At 36.0% G+C, this 19,904-nt stretch overlaps 2 protein-coding genes across 2 annotated transcripts in view; both read right to left on the reverse strand.

The window, feature by feature from the left end:
• The window catches only part of LOC132705521 (amyloid-beta-like protein), a 91,489-nt gene extending 88,848 nt beyond the window's left edge, over nt 1-2,641 (reverse strand). The window contains exon 1 of the mRNA XM_060676132.1: nt 2,498-2,641. Within this exon, the coding sequence (XP_060532115.1) occupies nt 2,498-2,569 (72 nt within the window). The 5' untranslated portion in view covers nt 2,570-2,641. The remainder of the gene's footprint in view (nt 1-2,497) is intronic.
• A 10,045-nt stretch (nt 2,642-12,686) lies between these two features.
• LOC132704533 (persulfide dioxygenase ETHE1, mitochondrial) lies at nt 12,687-19,874 on the reverse strand. Its single transcript, XM_060674577.1, has 6 exons — nt 19,573-19,874; nt 19,149-19,256; nt 18,883-19,027; nt 18,619-18,830; nt 18,289-18,559; nt 12,687-13,145 (listed from the first exon to the last, which is right to left on the reverse strand). The coding sequence occupies exons 2-6, from the start codon at nt 19,230-19,232 to the stop codon at nt 13,072-13,074; spliced, it is 786 nt and encodes a 261-aa protein (XP_060530560.1). The 5' UTR covers nt 19,233-19,256; nt 19,573-19,874; the 3' UTR covers nt 12,687-13,071.
• Nucleotides 19,875-19,904: the final 30 nt, after the last annotated feature.

Here is a 19,904-nt window from a genome sequence, read left to right on the forward strand (position 1 = left end):
GAATATAGAATAGTGGAAGAAAATTCCCACTATATACATACAATAAATAAAAAAAGTTTTATAAACATATTCTTACTTTAAGAATATTCAAGAGAATATTTTAACTCAATCTAAGGAACTTCGTGCCCTCAACCAGCATTAACGCAAGATGTTGTAGGTGTGGCAGTGATCATTTGTTTGCGCTTCTTTATGGCGGATTTTTTTCTAAAACCGACCAGACCGGAAGAGTTAAAACGGAACGTGCCATAATTCTGATTAAGTAGATATCGCATACGAAATTGCTCAAATGCGATATTCACGTTATTTCAGTTTTCAATGCGAATTGCACGTCCACATACAAGGCAAATATTATTCCATTTTGGGTACACAATAGACACCGGGTTCTAAATATTGACATTCAGTCGGATCCATAACAGTACTTGCCGTACAGGTTTACGCTATTGAGAAAAATTGGTTTATACGGATGTTAGAACTAAATGAGTCTATGGAGTTCAAGGTACATGGTGATTCTATAGAACTCCTTTATCTCAGGCTTACGCGACAAACCACTACTTGCGCTAACAGCAGGAACATTTTACATATTTCGAAAACATTTTTGAGTCTCGCCTATAAAACATTTTATTGTAAATTAACCGAAAAGCTCACGCTCAGACTCGTTGCCCAAGAAGGAGCCTGACATCGTCCGCTGTATAAAATAGTCTTTCATTTAAATGTTCTATCCAGCATTTATCTATCACAATGGAAACTGCCATATAAATTTTGTAAGTATTGTCAAATGAACAGTACGCGTGATTGGAACGTATACCTCAGACTAAATTCAAGGCGCTGACGGCTAACGTAGAACAATGTATGTTAATGTGGGAATAACACTCTACGAAGCCATTACAATGGAAGCTCGAACTATGCAGCTTAAAATCAAGAAAACAACTTTATTAAAATGATAAATGCATCAGTTATTAAGTTTGTCAGCCGCCATTAGCCGTGCTACAATGACGAAGTGGGGAGTTCCAAGCAGGACTTGCGAATTCTACATAGTGATCAATAACTTACCTTATCTCAAAACCTACCATTGATTAGAACCAAAACTAACCGAAGCTATAAAATATACTATATATATAATGTGTTATAATTAGAATGTTAACGAACAGAATACTGAGTACACACAGGAGGAAAATGGGCTTGTTCATAGACTCCATGGATTCAAAATACACCTAATATACTTATGTGTAACCCTTCTGCTTCAGGCTCGTCAAAATCAATTATTAGTTAGTTTGATTTGGCGGTTGAAGTGAATTTGACAATTGCGATTTACGCATCCTGCTGGCTTTCGCCTGCAATTATGGACGTTACCTGCCGACGGCAATAAAATCTGGTCCGGTGGCTATTAAAGGACAGAACATTAGGGACGGACTCTCAAAGGTTTTGGTAATTACAATTTTATTAAATTACACTAAGAAAAAACAATGACGTCAAATATATACAATAAATTCGTAGCTACGAATATCTATACATAATTACATTTTTATTCTAATTCTGTTTCACTGTCAGAGTCGTCATTGACGTTAATTATAATAGGATTTATGTTGTTTTGTATAGAATTGTAAGAGTCATCAATTTTAATAATGGGCTGTACTGAATTTTTCCAGCTGTCAATTGGTATATCGTTAAGGTTTTATTGGGACGGGTCCGTCGAAACCCAACACGATGGAGATTAAGACAGAATATATTACCCACCTTGTCATAACATTTAATTTAAATTACTCAAACAGTTTGTTCATGGAGCAATTAAATGCGGTCTTGGTTTTCCTCTCTAACCAACCGAACGACCGAAAAGACCTTTCCATTAAAAAATAAATTTATTGTTTTTTCCACGGATGCAAAGATTAAGGTTATTGTTGTCATACAACAAACCGTGTGACAATAACAATACGGGCGGCAGCAATGCATTCTTAAAAAACATCTGCCTCGTCGTTTTCGACCGGTACTACCTGCAGGCATGTGTGAGCCGAATAACATATCGTTACTAACGACAGGTACTGCGGAGACTTCCGTTTCTTTGAAAACAAAAACGATCTATTCATTGTCATTATTATAAATTACCGGCAATAAGCGAACAACTGAAAATAATACAGATCAATGGCCGTTACTGGTAAATACGTAAATCTATGCTAAGCAATCGACACCCACACACCCGCTCATTTGTATCCAATGTCAATAACGACACTGCTTGATTGGAAATAGCGCTTACTCGGCTGTTATATGCGGAAAATCGCCAGTCCATCAGAAAATCAAATAATCAGCGACATGCTCGGCGATTAGGCGTGAAATCGGCGCGTTAAATCGTCCGTATCTGTGGCAACAGGGCAGTAATTCAGCGGACAATGTACACACAAGAGTAGGAAACACCGACAGGAAACTTCATAAAAATCGATGTTACCTCATGTGGAGTCTTTTGTTGGCCCGGACCACCGGGCAGTCACCTATGAAATAGACTTACCGTTATTCCGCTTAAATTCCACGTAAATACCGTCAGGACACCGACAAATGTCGCTAATCGCAACATTTTCATTAAGTTTTTCACTCTGTACGGCGCGACACACACCAACTTGCTCACTGTTGGGTGGGATCACTACTAAATGGCAGCTCCACCTACGAGAACCCTAGCCCGCATGCGCCACGACTGTGAGTCATGCGGGGGATAGGTTCTCCGTCTTTGTCTGGTGAGCCCGCGCGAGTTGAGACGGACGTTCAGGGACAATCCGCGCGAGCGTTGGACCACTATGTACCGACAAGGCCGGAAAATTGGAAATTGGATTACTCGCCACTGAATACTGAGCTTTTGACTATAGAGCTTTTCTATTCGAGGAACTGAATGGAATTGCGAATTGTAAGGCGATCAGTACATGCTTAACCTGGCTGATCAATACTTTTAATGGCGTGCTCTCGTTAAAAAGTGACGTGAAATTCTGAATTGCAAATAATTATGCTCTGTTTCTGAATGTGAGAGAGTTAATAATCATTATTGAATTCTAAAAACTTAGTGGTCACAGTTGTATTCCATAGGCCAAGTATTGAACCTAGGATGATTATCAAGAGAGTCACAGGTAGACTAATAGGTAGTTGACCTACCTGTGCCTTAGTGTTTAGAAATTAGAAATATAGTTTGATTCCGGCAGTTGTGAAGCGGAGTATTAAAACTGTGCTTTCTAAAAATAAGAAAATTATTATTCTAAATATGTCCAAAGCTCTTCGACACCAAAAATCAAAATTCGGAATTGCAAAAAATATATCAACTTGTGCACGAGGATAAACGCGATCCCATCAGGTCACCAAAGGAAAGTACAGGAAGAAAAGAAGCTGTAATAAAAGAAGGAGAAAAAAGCAAGTAAATAAATAAATATATAAATAAATAATATAAACAAAATATTATACAGAAACTGAGAAGAAACTATCATGTCCTCTTGACGATCCGATAGATAAAGGACTCAAAATCACACATTTTCTCCTCTTCTTCAATGACTCCTCTACTTCCTCATTAGCTCGATTAAACGGTAGCTTAATATTGCTACAAATCCTTTCACTTGCGCCTATATAAGTTCTAAACGATTTAGTTCGGAATGATATGGCGGGATGCGCAACACAGTTGCACTATTTTCTGCTATATATTCCGCGGCGTATTTCATAAAACCATGTTTGCGTAAATTTGTTAAAAATAATAATTTCTTCATTATCAAATTATGTTCAAAATCAATATTTATGGCGGTTAACCAGTAGAAAATTTGTTGGTTTGTCCCAGATGAAGTTAGAGTGTCGTGAATCACATCTTTCATTAAAATAATCTTCAAACACATTATCATTAATGGCATCGTGGTAATCTCAGGACTGAAGGGTAGTAAACCGTCTATTTGAAATCCCTAGTCGCTTCCAATATGGACTATTATTAGTCTCTTCCCTTGTCTTGAACGCACCTTAATATCCGTTGCCACGCTTTTCATGAGGAACACTCTGGTTATATTATTGTCTTGGCACATTTTTGTACTATACAACCTTCTCAAGATAAAAGATTTTCTTCTTTTTTTAGTAAAATTGCTTTGAGGTTATGTTTTTACGGAATAAACTGTCATTCTGGCAAACCTTCATTGAAATCTTTTGTAGGGTGGGAACTAAAAAGAGTGAACATTTTTTCTTGGGAGGTCTCACTTGCTCCAATGTCGTTCCAACTCCAGTCATTGGGGACATAGAGTTTCTTGTACAGGATGTCCCCGATTTGAGTCGGCCAAGTAGAGGAAAAGTTCCGCATTTTGATGTTTAAAATTAAAAAAGTTTCAAAATCCGAGAAAACTGAAAATCAGCAATTTGAATTTTTTCTTGGCGTTAATAAAAAAAAAGTGACATCACAGTTAGTAATTTACTAAACAATACTGCCCCAAAATTGGCAATAGAGCCAAATTTAGACAAGAATATAAGGTCGCTATGAAACGAAAGCATTTATGTCAAACTGTCTTGACATAGTTGTTAATTATTAAAGTGCCAGTTTTTTTTTACTGTTGTATGTAATTATAAAAGTTGTAGTAAAATAGTATATTATGCAACAAATGCGGTAAACGGCATTTGACTCACGAGTTTATTTGACACGAGCGGAGCGAGTTTTTAATAGACGAGCAAAACACACCAATACATTCAATGCCATGACCGTCAGAATTGACAAACGTCAAAATTCAAAGCGTGGGAAATATCTCCGAAAACATCCGATTGCTCCCAAATCCGTGCGGTAAAATCCCGGAAATGTCCGAAGTGGCTTGGGTTCGTGGGAAACGAAACTGACGTGGTAAAGTGACGCTTCCCGCACGCTAGATCGGTGTGTAGTTAAGTATTTTACAGACGGGAGAAGGAAAAATATGTATTACAATTCACTCAGAAATTCCTGAATTCTAGTGAACGGTACCGAAATCAATATCCCCAGCGAGTGTAACCGCATTCAAATTTGTTTGTCAGATTGGATGGAAATCTTTAATTGTGTTTCCTTTAGTTTTGTTAATAACCTTAGGTTAACACCTCGAGGGTCAATCGGACATTTTGAATATGAACTGCAAATTCCGAATACGTGAATATGGAGGACATTACGTTCGAATCCCTACCAAATTCTCTAATTCAAAAACTTAGACCAGGTCAAATTAGGCGGCTAGAATTCTGCAACTATCTACGAAATCAGCTTGAAGTAGATGACTTTTTACTAAAAATAATTTGGACAGAAGAATGAAGTTTATTTAATAGGCATAGTGTACATAACTGGAAGTGAGAGCACAGGGTCGAGCGTCTTTTAAGTCTGGCAAAGCTTGTGGAACAATTAAAAATTATCGGCCCAATAATATATTAAGGTAGCTTTACGTACGAAAGATATCAACAATTGATATTAAATAATATTTTCGATCGGTTTGATGACGAACCATTAAATATTGTGCAATCGTTATGGTGGCAACGAGATGGCGCACCTCCTCACAATGGACGTCAAATAATAATCATCTTAAATACATTACTTCCAAATAAGTGGATAGGCAATCGTGGACCTATATCATAGGCTGCTAGAGATTCAGATATAAATCCACTGGATTACTTCTTATTTAAAAGATATCGTGAGATCCCGAATGTCATAAATGGACCAAGGCTCAATTTATTTCGAGAAATCAGAGCTATTCCTGTTCGCTTGATTCAACGTGCAATATTAAAATTGAGAACGCTTATCGCAAAATGCATTGAAGCAGATGGCTCTCAATATGAACATCTTCCATATGACCTTCTTTACGGAATCAAATAAATTTTATATTTTCAATATTAATTTAATAGGTGTGCTCTTCACAGTTTCTCAGTCTTTCCTTATTGATTTGCAGTATATTTTTGAATATAATTTTAAGTCTTTTTTTTGATGTTATAATTGGTTACCAAAGTTAAGTTTCATTAAAACTGTAATATTTAAAAAGTACGTCAAGGCGGTTTGCTGTTGTTTCATAGCCACCTAATTTTTTGCCTAAATTTGGCTCTATTGTCAATTTTTGGGCAGTATTGTCTAGTAAATCATTAAGTGCGATAAAATAAAATAAAAAATGCATGTCTGTAATTAAAAAAATGTTGATGAACGGCACACGAAACCGAAACGTCATATTTAAAACTAAATAATGCCAACTTGTAAGGGGGAAACAGTTGAAATGAGAAAGTGCAATTTTTTTTCAAAAAAATTTTTAATTAAGGCTAGAAAAAAATTCAAAAAAAATTGGCTATTTTTCGGTTTTCCCGGATGTCTCCGAAACTAATCGGAATTTTCTAGATTTTGGAACGGTTTTAAATTAACCAACAAAATATGCCTCTGTTTAATCGACTTCGCATCTCTGACGGTTTCCGCGATCCCAGTAGTTCGCCTCGAATTTGATGAAACCTTCTGATCTTATTTAAGATAATAACTGAATGTGGCAATAAGTATATTTGTTAAACTAAACAAATATACTTAATATGGCGCTATCGTAACTTTTTTTTAACTGCTCTGTCACTACTGCTTCATAAAAAAAACAAGAGTAATATTTCAAGTTCACCTATGCCTATGTCGACAAAAAAATTGAGCGGATTTGGACTCGATTTCACATTTTGATGCTCTTCACTTTTGTTAAGCAGCAAAATATCATGTCGATTTGAATGAAACCTAGTCTACCATTTTTTGTAGGCAAAGGTTACCCGCCGGTAAGTTTTCTCTGTCACCGCCTCTTCTATTTCAGTAAAACACTTTCCACAGTTACCAGCCGTACATAATCCCCCATCAAAGCAAATTATCGATCAAACCCGATCCATTTTCTCGGCCTCAGACCTCTTCCCGGACCTATATATAGGATTTGCCAGAAAGAATTCCAATTAACGGAAGAACTCCCGCACTCTCAAGCGCCGCTCTCCACGGTTATTATTTTTTATCAATTCCCTCGCTCTGGGGAAAACTTACGCTTTGATTTATGACAGTTTACGGCAACATCTGGCGACGTAGTTAACTTAAAGTGTTGAACGTTTATCTACTTAGAAAATCAGGCGTAATTTGATTAGACCGAAAATTGTCTTTGGCGATTTAGCGTCCAGGTAGTTAGTAGGGTCCCCAAAGGGATTAAGTTTCTTATATGCCAACGAAGTTATGCATGAGGGCGTAAAGGGTTGAGGCTTACGTTTGGATCGTCTGGCGGATTCGTACGATTGCCTAGTGCTCCTAGTTCTCCCCCTTTAATAACCAAACCAAATTGGTTTATAGTTCTGCGAACTGAGCTTTCTACCAAAATATGTAACATTTTAGTACAGAAATTGTTATATGGCAATTAAGTTGCAATCTTCTTAGCTTTGTTGTATGTTCCTTTTGATGTTAAAGTGTCTCGTATCTTGTATTAGCTTCCATTCCTTCCGTTAAATGAACCAATGAACTGACGTAATTACAAAAAATAAATCAAAAGGGTTTACCGAACCACCAATGCCTTAACTTTATTCGCATTCAGCCTCAGGCGACAAGTAAGTTATTGGACAAAATGAAAAGATTACGAACAATGAAATATGTTCTGTTTTTTCACTGTTAACTGTCGTATTGGAGGCTTTTTATAATAAAAGAAAACTCCACTACAAGTCCTTTATTTAATCTGCGTCATGAGGTTCAGACATTCTAACCTCTCTAGACCATAGAATATGAACACCACAGACCACCGAACAACCCTGATGCAACGTCCAGCTTATTAAAAAAACTCTGACAACAATGAAAATGTTGGGGTGCACCTGAGAATAAAGCTTAGGTATATTTTATAGACCATTGATAAGCGATATTGCCGTCATGTTCCTTAACACCAAAAGGCAGTAGTAACAAACTGACGCTACGTTCTGCTCTACTATTCCTAAGTGAGGCACATGTTGATGGGCGATACATTCTGCGACAGGTATACGTCATTGTTCATGTTTTTCGCATTAAGCATTTTATAGACGCCTTGCCTCAATGTCCGTTTCTTATCGTAAAGCCTACAACAGGCCGTCCTGCTTCCGCGGTTAATTTCGTTGAGCCGCGACTAAATTACGGCCCATACATAAAACGTTGAATAAAAGCATTGAGTGCATTCACACAAAATAAAGCAAAGGGAGCGGCGCCCGCGTCTCCGCCTGCACTTCGAGTACTCTAAGGTAAACAAGTTTAACAATATGTAAATTTAATTATGTTCCACCTCTTAAATCACGAAACGAGATTACGCCAAAGAAACTGTATAATACGGTTATTATAAGTGAGAGATTGAATGCGCTCGGATTATCATTAAACGTCACCTGGAAAAGGCTTTACAAACTTTCTTCGTATGAATCACCTCTTTATACTGTTATCCGAGATACTCAGCTTTTTCGACACTTCCGTAGCCCAATTACGTTTTTATACTTACGGGAACATTTTTAGGCTCAGATACTTCAAAATCAATAGAGCATTAAGTATATTAAATTTGAATTTAAATATTTCTAGATATTAGAAGCAAATATGTTTTTATAATTTGTGCCTAAATAATAATGTTATACATTTTATTTTTTTAAGCAATCATATTTGATAAACTCACCACTAACAACTACCTAAAGTAACTAAAAAATGAAGTACCATTATTGATCAGAATTTTCCGAATCACTAATGTTTTCTATGCTGTGAGGCCTATGTTCCTATCGCACCATATGGCAAACATTAATTTTAATTATTGACATGTCCTCTAAAAAATATTGTTTTACACTTGGCACTTCATTGCGCCCAAATTCGTAAGTAACGAAAAGGTAATAGAGCAAATATGGCAGCATGGCAGTTATCTTTAAATATTACAACTTGCAACTTTAAAACATGGTGAAAAATTGATGCATTTATTTTTAATTGTTTTTTACTTGCAAACTTTACGTATATAACATAATGTCAAATATTATGGTGTTTTTTAATTGCTAGAGTCAAAACTAGCTGCAACAGAATATTGTACGTGTATGGACGAGAAAGATCATTTATGAGTATTCCAAATATACACATTTCATTCAATTTGGATAGTCAAATAGACTGTAATGCGATAATAATAATTGTTTAGGTACATTAGACAATTCCGGATTTGAAAATATTTCCAACTTAGGCAAACATGTTAGGATTTTTCTATACTGCAATTAACCAAATTTTTTCGAGCGGCAGTAGTAACGATTTAAACTCCGGTAAAAAACAAATCACAAAATGTGAAAATTAATTTGCGGTTTTAATCGAAAAAGTTCGATACTTGGCCATAGGGCAAATCTAAAAGAAAAAGGAACAGCCTCTAGCGGAAAGTTCTTTAAGAATTCGCCACCTTTCTCCCTTGCCACCAATAACCCGAAGGATATCACTCGTGTTAAAAAAAACAGTGTTGCCGCTCAATTCCGTTTACAATTTAGGATTGCAGGATCGTTTTGTCCTCTAACATCTGTCGCTCAAATTTAGTAATACGGGACTTTTAGCTATACGTCAGTTAAAGGCGATTACACCTGCGCGTTCGTTAATGATAGGGTGAGTTTATCAACTACACGGAAATTAATCTCGTACAATCAGCAAGTCGGTGACATTTCAGGGCGAAACGGCAACGCGGTGAATCCAACGTCGCGCCGACGGTCGTACGTGCGCAGTTGCCAAGCGACGCCGACCAATCGATCGGCCAATATGACGACTCGACGTAGCGTATAGCGATTCTCGTGCCTAGCATGACGCGGTTCGAGTTTATAGCTGACCATACACTTTGCACTTTATCGTAAGAATATATAATAATTAACAAGAATTATTAAATCATTCAATAATCTTTATTAATTAAATTAATACTTCAAGTAAACCATAATTTATTTCTAATAATATAATGTCAAGTGTTTTCAGCAATAATCCAGAATATGTAGGTCATTTCGAGCAAAAAACCGTCCCTCGTCTCATTTGATAATTGTTATAATATACTGACGGGATTCGCTGGAATACATTGCTTTCCCTTCTTGCTTCATTCGTCCAGGGTAAAGCGAAACGTCTATGAGTGCCTTAATGCCCCCTTCCAAAATGCCTTGCGAATTATACTAATAACTTATTGCGATATGTTAAGGGCAACGTCACATCAGGCGATAAGGGCGGTTTGAATTAATTGGGGATAATGTCCGTAATAATGTACGCGTTTTAATAAATTCATTTTATGCGCATCTAATTTGAAATTGTCAAACAGTTATTGCTTCAATTATACGATATAGAAGCCCCTTCGCGGTTTTCTTATAACGGGTGATTCAATAAGAATCTGAAATATTTTTGAAATATACGACTGAACAACGTGTAAAAATTGTGCAAGCCTATTATGAAAATGGTCGATCAAGAAAAAATGCATTTCGGGCTATACGTGAATTTTTCTGTAACTAACCTCAAAGTCCCTCAACGTGCTCGTGCAGGTCGGTCAGATCAAAATATTGCCATTGCTCGCGAAAGTGTAGCCGAAAATCCAAACACATCGATTCGTCATCGATCGCAGCAAGTGGGCCTTACTTATTCAATCACACAGCGAATTTTAACGAAAGACTTGCATCTACACCCATATAAAGTCCAAATAACTCAGAAGTTGAAGCCTCGAGATCATCAACAGCGCCGCGTGTTTGCAGAATGAATACGAGAACAAGGGGTTCATTTTCACGTTGGTGGCTTTCTAAACAAACTCAATGTTCGTATTTGGGGATTAAAGAATCCAAGAGAGATTGTTCAAAAAGCAATGCATCCTCAAGAAGTGACTGTTTGGTGCGGAGGAATAATTGGCCTTTTTTTCGAAGATAATGCGGAGAACAAATAAAAACATGCTCTTGGAGATACACAACATGGTTTTTTTAGGGGTAGGTCGGTTGCTACCAATCTCTCACTATATGTCCAGGATGTTTCTGAGGCGTTAGATAATAGGGTGCAGATAGATGCCGTGTACACCGACTTCTCAAAAGCTTTTGATAAGGTTCACCACCCAACAATGTTGATCAAATTAAAAAATTTCGGTGTACACGGTTGTCTTTATAAAATTCTTCAATCCTACATCAGTTCTCAGACTCAGTTTGTAGAATTGAATTCTGCAAAATCCCAAACGACCCGCATCACATCTGGAATTCCTCAAGGGTCCCATTTGGGACCATTGTTATTTTCACTGTTTATCCCAGATTTCAGTAAATGTTTTCTTTTTGCTAAATCAGCATCATACGCAGATGATCAGCCTTAAAGTTTCAAGAAGATCTTTTTAAATATTGATAAATGTCTTAAGTTCAGCAGGCGGATAAATGATATAAACTTTGACTACACATTCAATGGTGTAAAAATAAAAAAAGTAGAGCAGATTAGGGATCTTGGAATAACTATAGATGTAAAATTAAGTTTTGATATCCACATTGAGAATATAGTAAAAAAAGCTTATAAAAATTTAGGTTTTATATTAAGAGTTAGCAAGGAATTTCAGGATCACAAATCGCTTATTATTCTATACAATTCCTACGTTCGATCTCACCTTGACTATGGCGGTGTGATATGGAGTCCTACGGAATACAAAAAAAGTTTGTTTTCCATTTAAATTTTAGATTTAACCGTAACTTACTAACTCATTCGTATGAAGCTAGTCTTAATTTCTACCATATACTGAAGTTATCTGTTAGAAGAATTATCTCCAGTGTTATATTTTTGCATAATATTATTAATAGTAGGATTGACTGTCCTTTACTGTTGGAAAAACTATCCTTCAATGCCAGAGTCGTTATAACAAGAACTCCTTCATTATTTTACGTGCCTAGATTTAATACAAACTTAGGTAACAATTCCCCAATATCTCTTTTACATAGACATTACAATAATTATTTTTCGCACGTTGACATCTTTGCGTTATCACTTAATTCGTTTCGAAGTCAAGCAATTAGGGTTTTTCTATAAATTTATTTTAATTTTTGATTTGTTTTCCTTATTTTTTCACATTTGTTTTTTGTAATTCACGCACTTAATATACAGTGTTAGTTTTGGTTTAGTTTGGTAAGTTTGATTGTTATTATTTATTTTTTTTTATCTTCTGCTTATCGTAGATATAGGTAGGTACCTACTTATAAGTTTTACTTTACTTTGTTAATTAAATAATGGTATAATTGTTAGTGTGTCCTTGTAGATTGTGAAGTTAGTTCTTCATGTTAGGGCACCTTTGTAATAAATAAATAAATAAATAAATAAATAAATAAATAAACTCTATCGTTATCGAAACATGATATCTGATGTTTTCTGGGAGCAGTTGGAAGGTATGGAAATTGAAGATTTGTGGTTCCAACAGGATGGAGCGACTTGTCACACATCCAGAGAAACGATGCAATTGCTGCGAGGCAAGTTTCCTGGTCGGATTATCTCACGTAACGGCGATATCAACTGGCCGCCGCGATCATGTGATCTTGCTCCCCTAGATTTTTTTTGGGGTATCTAAAAAGCAATATCTGTTTGCTTTTCTCCAATTGTTAGTTGAGTGGTAGAAAAACAAAAAAGCAATACGAAGCTTTCTAGAAATAGATCTGGAGGTATATTGGTATAGGTACTTTTTCCGAAAAACCGATTCAATCACCGTGATCTTTAAAAAATTGCAAAAGTAAAAAGCGAAAAGTTTGAAATGAGGCTGCCTACCATAGCTTCCAAATTTTATTGATAACAATATGATCTTTTTTTGAAACATCAAAATATGATTTTGAAAAATCCATTCAGTTTATAATCTTTCCTATAATAAAAAATTAACTACTGTATGTACAAGGCATGAATATTCTACAAGATATAGAGTTGATAAAGTAGTATATAATTACAAGTCGATACAATATTGGTCAATCACGAACAGGACTATCAAGAAGTGATCGATGCAACAAGCGACGTTTCTTTCTCTAAACCCAAAGTTACTCATGATACAATTATTATCCCCTGGCTCTAAAAACCCCAAACCAGATCGCAACTTTCGAAACAATCCTATTATGATTGGAACGTAATAAATTGAATTTTAGTGCAGTTCCTATAGCAAGCGGCCGCGGTTAGACTTCATCCAGTGGTTCGTCCTTCGGGATGTCGAATACTCCGCAAACTTTGTTCGCCGGAAGGGCCTTATCTGCGGAATAATAACATAAGGAGGAATAAAATTATAGGGCGTCGGGTTTAAAGGTGGATGTGTATGTGTATACGCCGGGAAAATTTAGATTTTGATGTCCGTAAATCGATAGATGAAGGTGGTTTGCTGCATCCCACGCAGGAATGTTTGAAATGTTATGGTCGACCACTTGAGCTTTGATTACCGAAGCACGCGATCATAAGTCCAATACGGAACATTTTAAATGCAGAATTTCCTGTCAAAACAAACGAGAGTAGGGTACGACACCGCAGAAAGGCCATCAAAAATAAAATATAGGTTTAGTTTAATTTAAATTAAAAATTTTAAGGAATTAGTTGTTCGTTCCAATTTTCTTTGATTTACACTCAACTTATCAGCGGACTTTTTAGTCAACGTAAGCGTTTCCGAGCCATATGTGATCACTGGCAAGGTTTCGCAAATACAGGGTGCTTATTGTTTAAATTTTATTCTGATTATTCTCATTAATTACGTTGCTCCTAATTTCACCGTATTATTTAGGTAAATCCAATCATATTTTTTCTATCTGTCGAGTTATGGTGGACTGACTTGCGTTTAAAAAGTTCATGGTATTTTTTTCTGATTTTGCAATAAAATAAAATGTATAAATAAGATTAAGGTAGAAGGAGAATACAAAACAATAGTCAACAATAACAATTTTGATAATAGTAACAAAGAAAACTTCAAATCAAATGTTGGAATTTAATAATATTTTGGTGTCTAGTACCCCCAGTTTAAAGACTTCATTTTTTATGTCCGACCTGTATAGCTGATGTTTCGATTCGCACTGTCCCTTATGTCAAAAATTGTGACTTGTTTTCTAGAAATTCTAATTTAAGATATTATGACTCATTTTTCAAAAATTTTCCTTATTGAACTAAAAGAGATATTTTATTTTTGGTTGCCTTCCATTAAATTTAAATTAAATTAAATTAACCTGTGTTAGTGTTAGTCTAACTTTGATTTTTCGTGTAGATTATTTGGTTTAGTATCTTGTAGTTACTCAATTGTATTTACGTTAGTACTGAACACTTTAGTCCATCAATAAATATATAATTAAACCTTCTGGTGACCTAATAAGTGTCCAATATATAAACGTGTGATCTTATATTTCTTTTTTCTGAATAATTTCCGAAACAATCGCGATTTTTGTGTTTTCTTTCAATGTGAAAAAATTGAATTCGTGCTTAGCTTAGAAAAGTTGCTTAGAATTAAAAGTTATACCCAAATGTCAAGTCATGTTAAAAAAAAATATATGAATTTTTGAAATAAAGGTGGCAATTTTTGCATATTTAACAAATACAAATTTGGAGTAGAGTTACTTGCAAAAATAACTGTTGAATTTCATACAAGAGAGTCAATGCCAACGCTACTCTTTTCCCAAGTCTTTGTTCGTAGTCATGTTCTCCGTAGACAATCTTTTCATTTTTGGTCTGCATTCAGTGTTATAGGACAGACTGCCCGAATCTCTTGGACCGGGCTCACAAGAAGCGGTGTAGTCTAGGTCGTTGCTTAAATGCTCATTTTGTTTTACAACCATATCTGAGCTCGAGAATAATAGAGTAACTAAGTTCGCTGGATATTTAACCGACTCTAGCAAAGTTTGTGTTGCAGCTTGCTGGACATTAGGACGTTAATGGACGTAATTTATAGACGTACATTTAATTTCGTGAATTGTGCCTGGTTTGGCTCTTTTGTCTTGCACTCTCGTATGACAAACGGCACCGAATATTTCGATAGAGCGCCCGCTCTATTAAATTCCCGGAATTTCCCGGAGTGTCGCGAGAGATCGGTTTTAAATCGAGGCTACGCTTAGGTCTAACCGATCGCAGAAGGCGAATTCTTACACGTCACCGGTGGATGATTCATATAATGAGATAGTTTCATTGGATATTTCAATGACAGCTCCCCTTAAAGCACTCGAACATATTTTTTTCTGGATCTTTGTGCATCGTCGCGAGGTACGCTCTCTTCAGCGATCAACCAAAAGCGAAAAATGACTACCCTGCACAGTGTGAAGTTAAATTGATAATAGATATTTATGAACTAGTTTCGCCAATACTGCATCTTTATTTCTTACTCGTTTCGAAAAGAACGGTGGTTGTCAGTTTTGATGTAACAGCTAACAAATTTTGAAAATGAAGGCCAAAAACGTGGAACGCAAGAATAAAATTAATTTACTTGGAACATTTGCTATTGGGTATTTACGACGAAATTTTGGACAGCTCAAAAAATGTCTAAGTTAACTAGTTAAAAAATGAACAGGGTGTGTAGAAAACTAGCTAGGTCACTGGATATTACGAAAAAAGATTTATAGAAATGCGCTTTAACCTTTTTAATACCGTGATGCACCTCTCTCTGTATGTTAGATACCAAGAGACATGAAAATTTTGTTGCAGGCATCTTTAGTTAAAAAAATGGCCTAACGTTTTTAAAACCAAATGCCATACCAACGTGTTTTACTATTTCAATTAGTCTAGTTAAGATTGATAAATTAAAAAAATTATATTTGCATATATTTTTCTTTTTTGTCGATGGCCTTTTGTTTTTTTGGTGAATATGCTACAAAATTTCTGTATTTCTTCAAATTACGTTTTTAAAGGGATGAAAAACTAAAACAAAAAGTACGTCAAAAAAATGTAATTCTTTTAAAAACAGATGTTAGGTGTTTATATTAACTGGTCATTTTAAAACTTTTAGTCATTCCTTCCTTTCTACAAAGGTTAGGTTTGCCAAGGAGCCACCGCTCAAAAACAAAAAAAATATTTCAGGCTTCGATGCGGCCAATAAAAATATGTGTTTACTTGATTTGGCGATATAAATAAGTAATATTGCGCAATAAATTTCGAAAAACTCGTTTTCTGACCAACTTCTTTTCCACGATTGCGGAAAATAAATATGGATTGCTCTGATCTGTCATAATCTTTCACATAAGCGTGCGATGTGAAAACTTGAGGGCAGACTGTGTGAAATTTGTCTTTTAAATTGCTTATTTTTAGACGCTTTTCACGGCAGTAGTAGAAAAAATAATATAGTCGGTTAAAACGATTTTGTTAATGTAATAAATTTGAGATTTTTTTATGATAGAGACGCCTCGCATTCGAAACCCAGGACTATTAATCTCTCCCCCACAACGCGGTTATGGGTTTTGTTTTGGAACGAAGTGTTGGGACAGTCCTTCGCCGACTCTCGAGGCATCGTAGACTTGGAAGTTTGACAAAATCGATATGGACGCTTCAATGGCGAGTGAACTTCGCGAGAGCTTAGAATATAAACGGCGGAAAAAAAGTTTGAGTGTTTAACTGGCCCAGTTCAGACGGCGGACGTGCCGAGGACAAGCTGAATTGCTGCCGATTTAAAAATTGACCTCCGCAAAACTTTTCGCCGCGTTGATCTATTTTCAGTTTGGAAGTGACGGAAACGTGATTTAAATGTTAAACAGTAAACCGATCGTTGTCAGCAGGTTATACTTTTGGTTAGCTTGCAAAAAAATGGCGAACTTTGCTAGAAACAAATTTGAGTGAAAATAAATACTGTGGAACCTAAGCACGAAAGCACTGAACCCATATTACAGGAATTAGATTGAAATTATGCCAGCATTACTTTGATACTACTTAATTAATTACTTAACAAAATACTGGTTTGTTCGCTCGCCGACTTGACGCACGCGCATTTCGATATTTCTTGGCGTCGGCATCTCCGTCGGTCCGCCGGTTTTGAATGGTTTGATCAGAGCATTTAATCGAACGCAATGGATCGCGATCTTGATATTATTTATAATGCTAATAGAGATATTTTGTATTTGGAATTAAAAAACATACCACGTCGGTGAGTAAAATAAAATTTTCAAAAGTCTTGTGTTAGTAGCTAGTAGAAATGAATTATAAAAGAATTGATACTTTTAGTTATATTAGAGACATGGAAAATCCCATGGAAAAATATAGTGACGTTGAATTCCAAAAGCGATTTCGCTTCTCTAAACCGACCTTTCAACACGTTTTATTACCTATGATTGAAAATCGAGAACCACCGACCAATAGGGGGCTGCTTGTTCCAACAGTAATAGGTAACTTTGCGATTTTATGCTACTGGAAGTTTCCAGGTAAGTAGATAGTAATTTAACAAAATAAATATAAAATAAACAAATGTACGAATTATTTTTAGATTGTTTGTGGAGATCTAAGAGGAGTCCACCAGGCAACAGGAAGCCGTGTAATAACGAAATTTACACAATACGGCAATATATAAAATACCCAGACAATTTGCAACCAGTTCATATCTACTGAGTTTGGAAAACTGCGGGCGCGTCGCCGGCGAGTATGTGTACGAGAGTACAACTATGCAACGCAAAAGCGTCAATGGCGACCCGCTGGCGATTCTCTCGTCGCCACTCCAGGCGAGTTCTCCGGCGACTCGCTGGCGAATGACTATGCATACCGGCCCAAGAGTCACCTCACAAAATGTTTTTTTTATTACGGAACAACTAAACTTTTAATGTATTGACATTCCCTCTATTTAATTTAACGAAAGGTCTGTAAGCAAACTAGAAGTTACTATAGAGAACTTGGTTTTACTTATTCGCTTATTACACATCACTCGTGAAGCCGACATCAAAAAATGTTAAGAAGCAACATTGAAACTTACCAAAACAATGTGTGCTTTAAATAACAGTTAATAGTATATTATAGAAAAAGTTTGTCAAAAGTCCCTTTAGTCACGAGTTTGTTTTGACACGACGGATTCGGAGTGTTTAATAAACGAGTGACTGAAGAGGTTTATCGACATGTAGGCATAATATACTATATCGAAAATATCCGCAAGTACCCCTGGTACATGCCACTGAAGTCTTAAAGTAACACTTTGCTCACGGTCGCATAATTGTGTGTTTTAGAATGGGTACTAGAAAAGAAATTTGATTTTGAATGAAATGGAGACAGTTTAAGTTAATAAATATATAAAATTATGTCCGATTATCTCAATCATAATAGAAACACAACACTAGAATGTGAAAAGCTGCGAAAAAAACTTTATTAATCGAGATCGCAATTGTTTAGCTTAAAAGAGGTAGAAAAACTAATCCTGTTTTTTGAATTTTGTAGAAATAATAATAACGCTTTTCACTTACCGATCTGCTTAGGATAGCCCAGATTTAAGTTGTTCATGATTTCCACAAATTCGTCCTCGCTCTTCGTCAATCGTGGATTCAGACGTTTTTCTTCATCAACGGAGGTGCACATCATTCCGTGATAGTCGTGAGCGGGGTACAATATCGTGTTCTTTGGTAGGGTAAATATTTTGTCGTGTACGCTTCTGTACAATGTCCTGGGATTGCCTTCTTGAAAATCCGTTCGACCGCAACCGCGAATTAGAAGAGCGTCGCCGGTAAATGCGATTTCCTAACAAATACAAATATCTGGTGTTCCCTTGCGCCTTCGCCATAACCTCAAAACAATACTTGTTCCGGAAGATAGTAGGTACAACACCCGTTGGTATGTCCTGGCGTGCTGAAAACTTTGAGAATATGATCACCAAACTGGATTATATCACTTTCATCGATTAATATGTCTGCCTGTGCGCCACTGGCCTTGGAAATTACACTTTTACATCCAGAAAGCGCCTTCAAGTACCCAGTGCCCGTTATATGGTCGGCGTGCATATGAGTATTAACTAAAATGATCCGATTAATGTTGCAATAAAAAGAAAACAAAATATGTCGAACTGGCGAATTTAAGCTGAAGCCTTAGATCTTTGGTCAACTTAAAATCCCGCTTAGAGTGTTCTACTACTGGATCTATAAGCAGGCACTCTCTAGTGATTGGACAACCCAAGAGGTAAGTGTACGTGCTGCTGACGTCATCGAACAGCTGTGAAATTAATGTCAAGCTGCTTAAGTACCTATTTGAAGTCTTTCTTGATTCAAGTACATCAGTGATCATCATAGATAAAACAAATTGGGTTACATTGGAATATTAAAGTTATATTCACCTGCCTGAAGATTATACTCCTAGTATGACTGCTCACTCGACGCGTGAAAACTTTGTTAAAGAATCTGATGACTTGTAATACCATCTTTTAAATATTTTATCTGGTTCTCTAAAAATGCTGCCTTTATTTTTAACGTTTACCTGGTCTTGTGTCACTATAAGGGCGCTGCTTATGATTTTAACAGCGATTGCAATAATAATCGTTTGTTTACTTTACAATACAGACCCTTGACATTTGAAATAAAAATGTGACTAATATAGATAAAATTAGATATAGTTGATCGATAAAATTTCAGCATAACTCTAGCCGGATATGGTTGTTTACTTTTTTTTGTATCAAAATTAATTATTAGCCTATGTTCTGAATTAGTGAGTCTTGTTTTTATTGAAATTCGTTATTGTTGGGATGAATTGTGCAAACTTACCGTTTGCGTTTTTTTTATACAAGGTTTTAGGCACTGGAGATGACACACAGTGGTGTCAAGGCCAACATGGATTTAAAGCAGGAGACTGCGGTGAATAGAATTAAAACACCACCGGCGCCTATTTATTTTTGAATCTTTAAGCAAGTAACGTCGTCACGTTTCCCTGGGTATTTGGAAATAATTTAGATTGTGTAATTGCATATAGGAATTGATTTTGCTGTTTCTGAAATCGTTAACAGTTGCGTCATCTAACGGTTACATTTATTTTAATCTTTAAGAAAACTTTTTAGGACCCAGAGTCGGAACTTACATTTTAAGCTACCAGTCCGTAG

Source organism: Cylas formicarius, unplaced genomic scaffold, assembly GCF_029955315.1.
Source record: "Cylas formicarius isolate icCylForm1 unplaced genomic scaffold, icCylForm1.1 PGA_scaffold_7__23_contigs__length_41026272, whole genome shotgun sequence".
In the NCBI taxonomy this organism is placed as follows: domain Eukaryota; kingdom Metazoa; phylum Arthropoda; class Insecta; order Coleoptera; family Brentidae; genus Cylas; species Cylas formicarius.

Bases quoted from the DNA above. Each gene is read 5' to 3' on its own strand.
- LOC132704533 (XM_060674577.1), bottom strand. From the start codon at position 19,232: ATGGTATTACAAGTCATCAGATTCTTTAACAAAGTTTTCACGCGTCGA. The intron at 19,028-19,148 runs GTGAATATAACT...TTAATTTCACAG, and splicing joins GGAGTATAATCTTCAGGCAG to CTGTTCGATGACGTCAGCAG. The intron at 13,146-18,288 runs GTAAGTGAAAAG...ATTATTCCGCAG, and splicing joins GGGCTATCCTAAGCAGATCG to ATAAGGCCCTTCCGGCGAAC.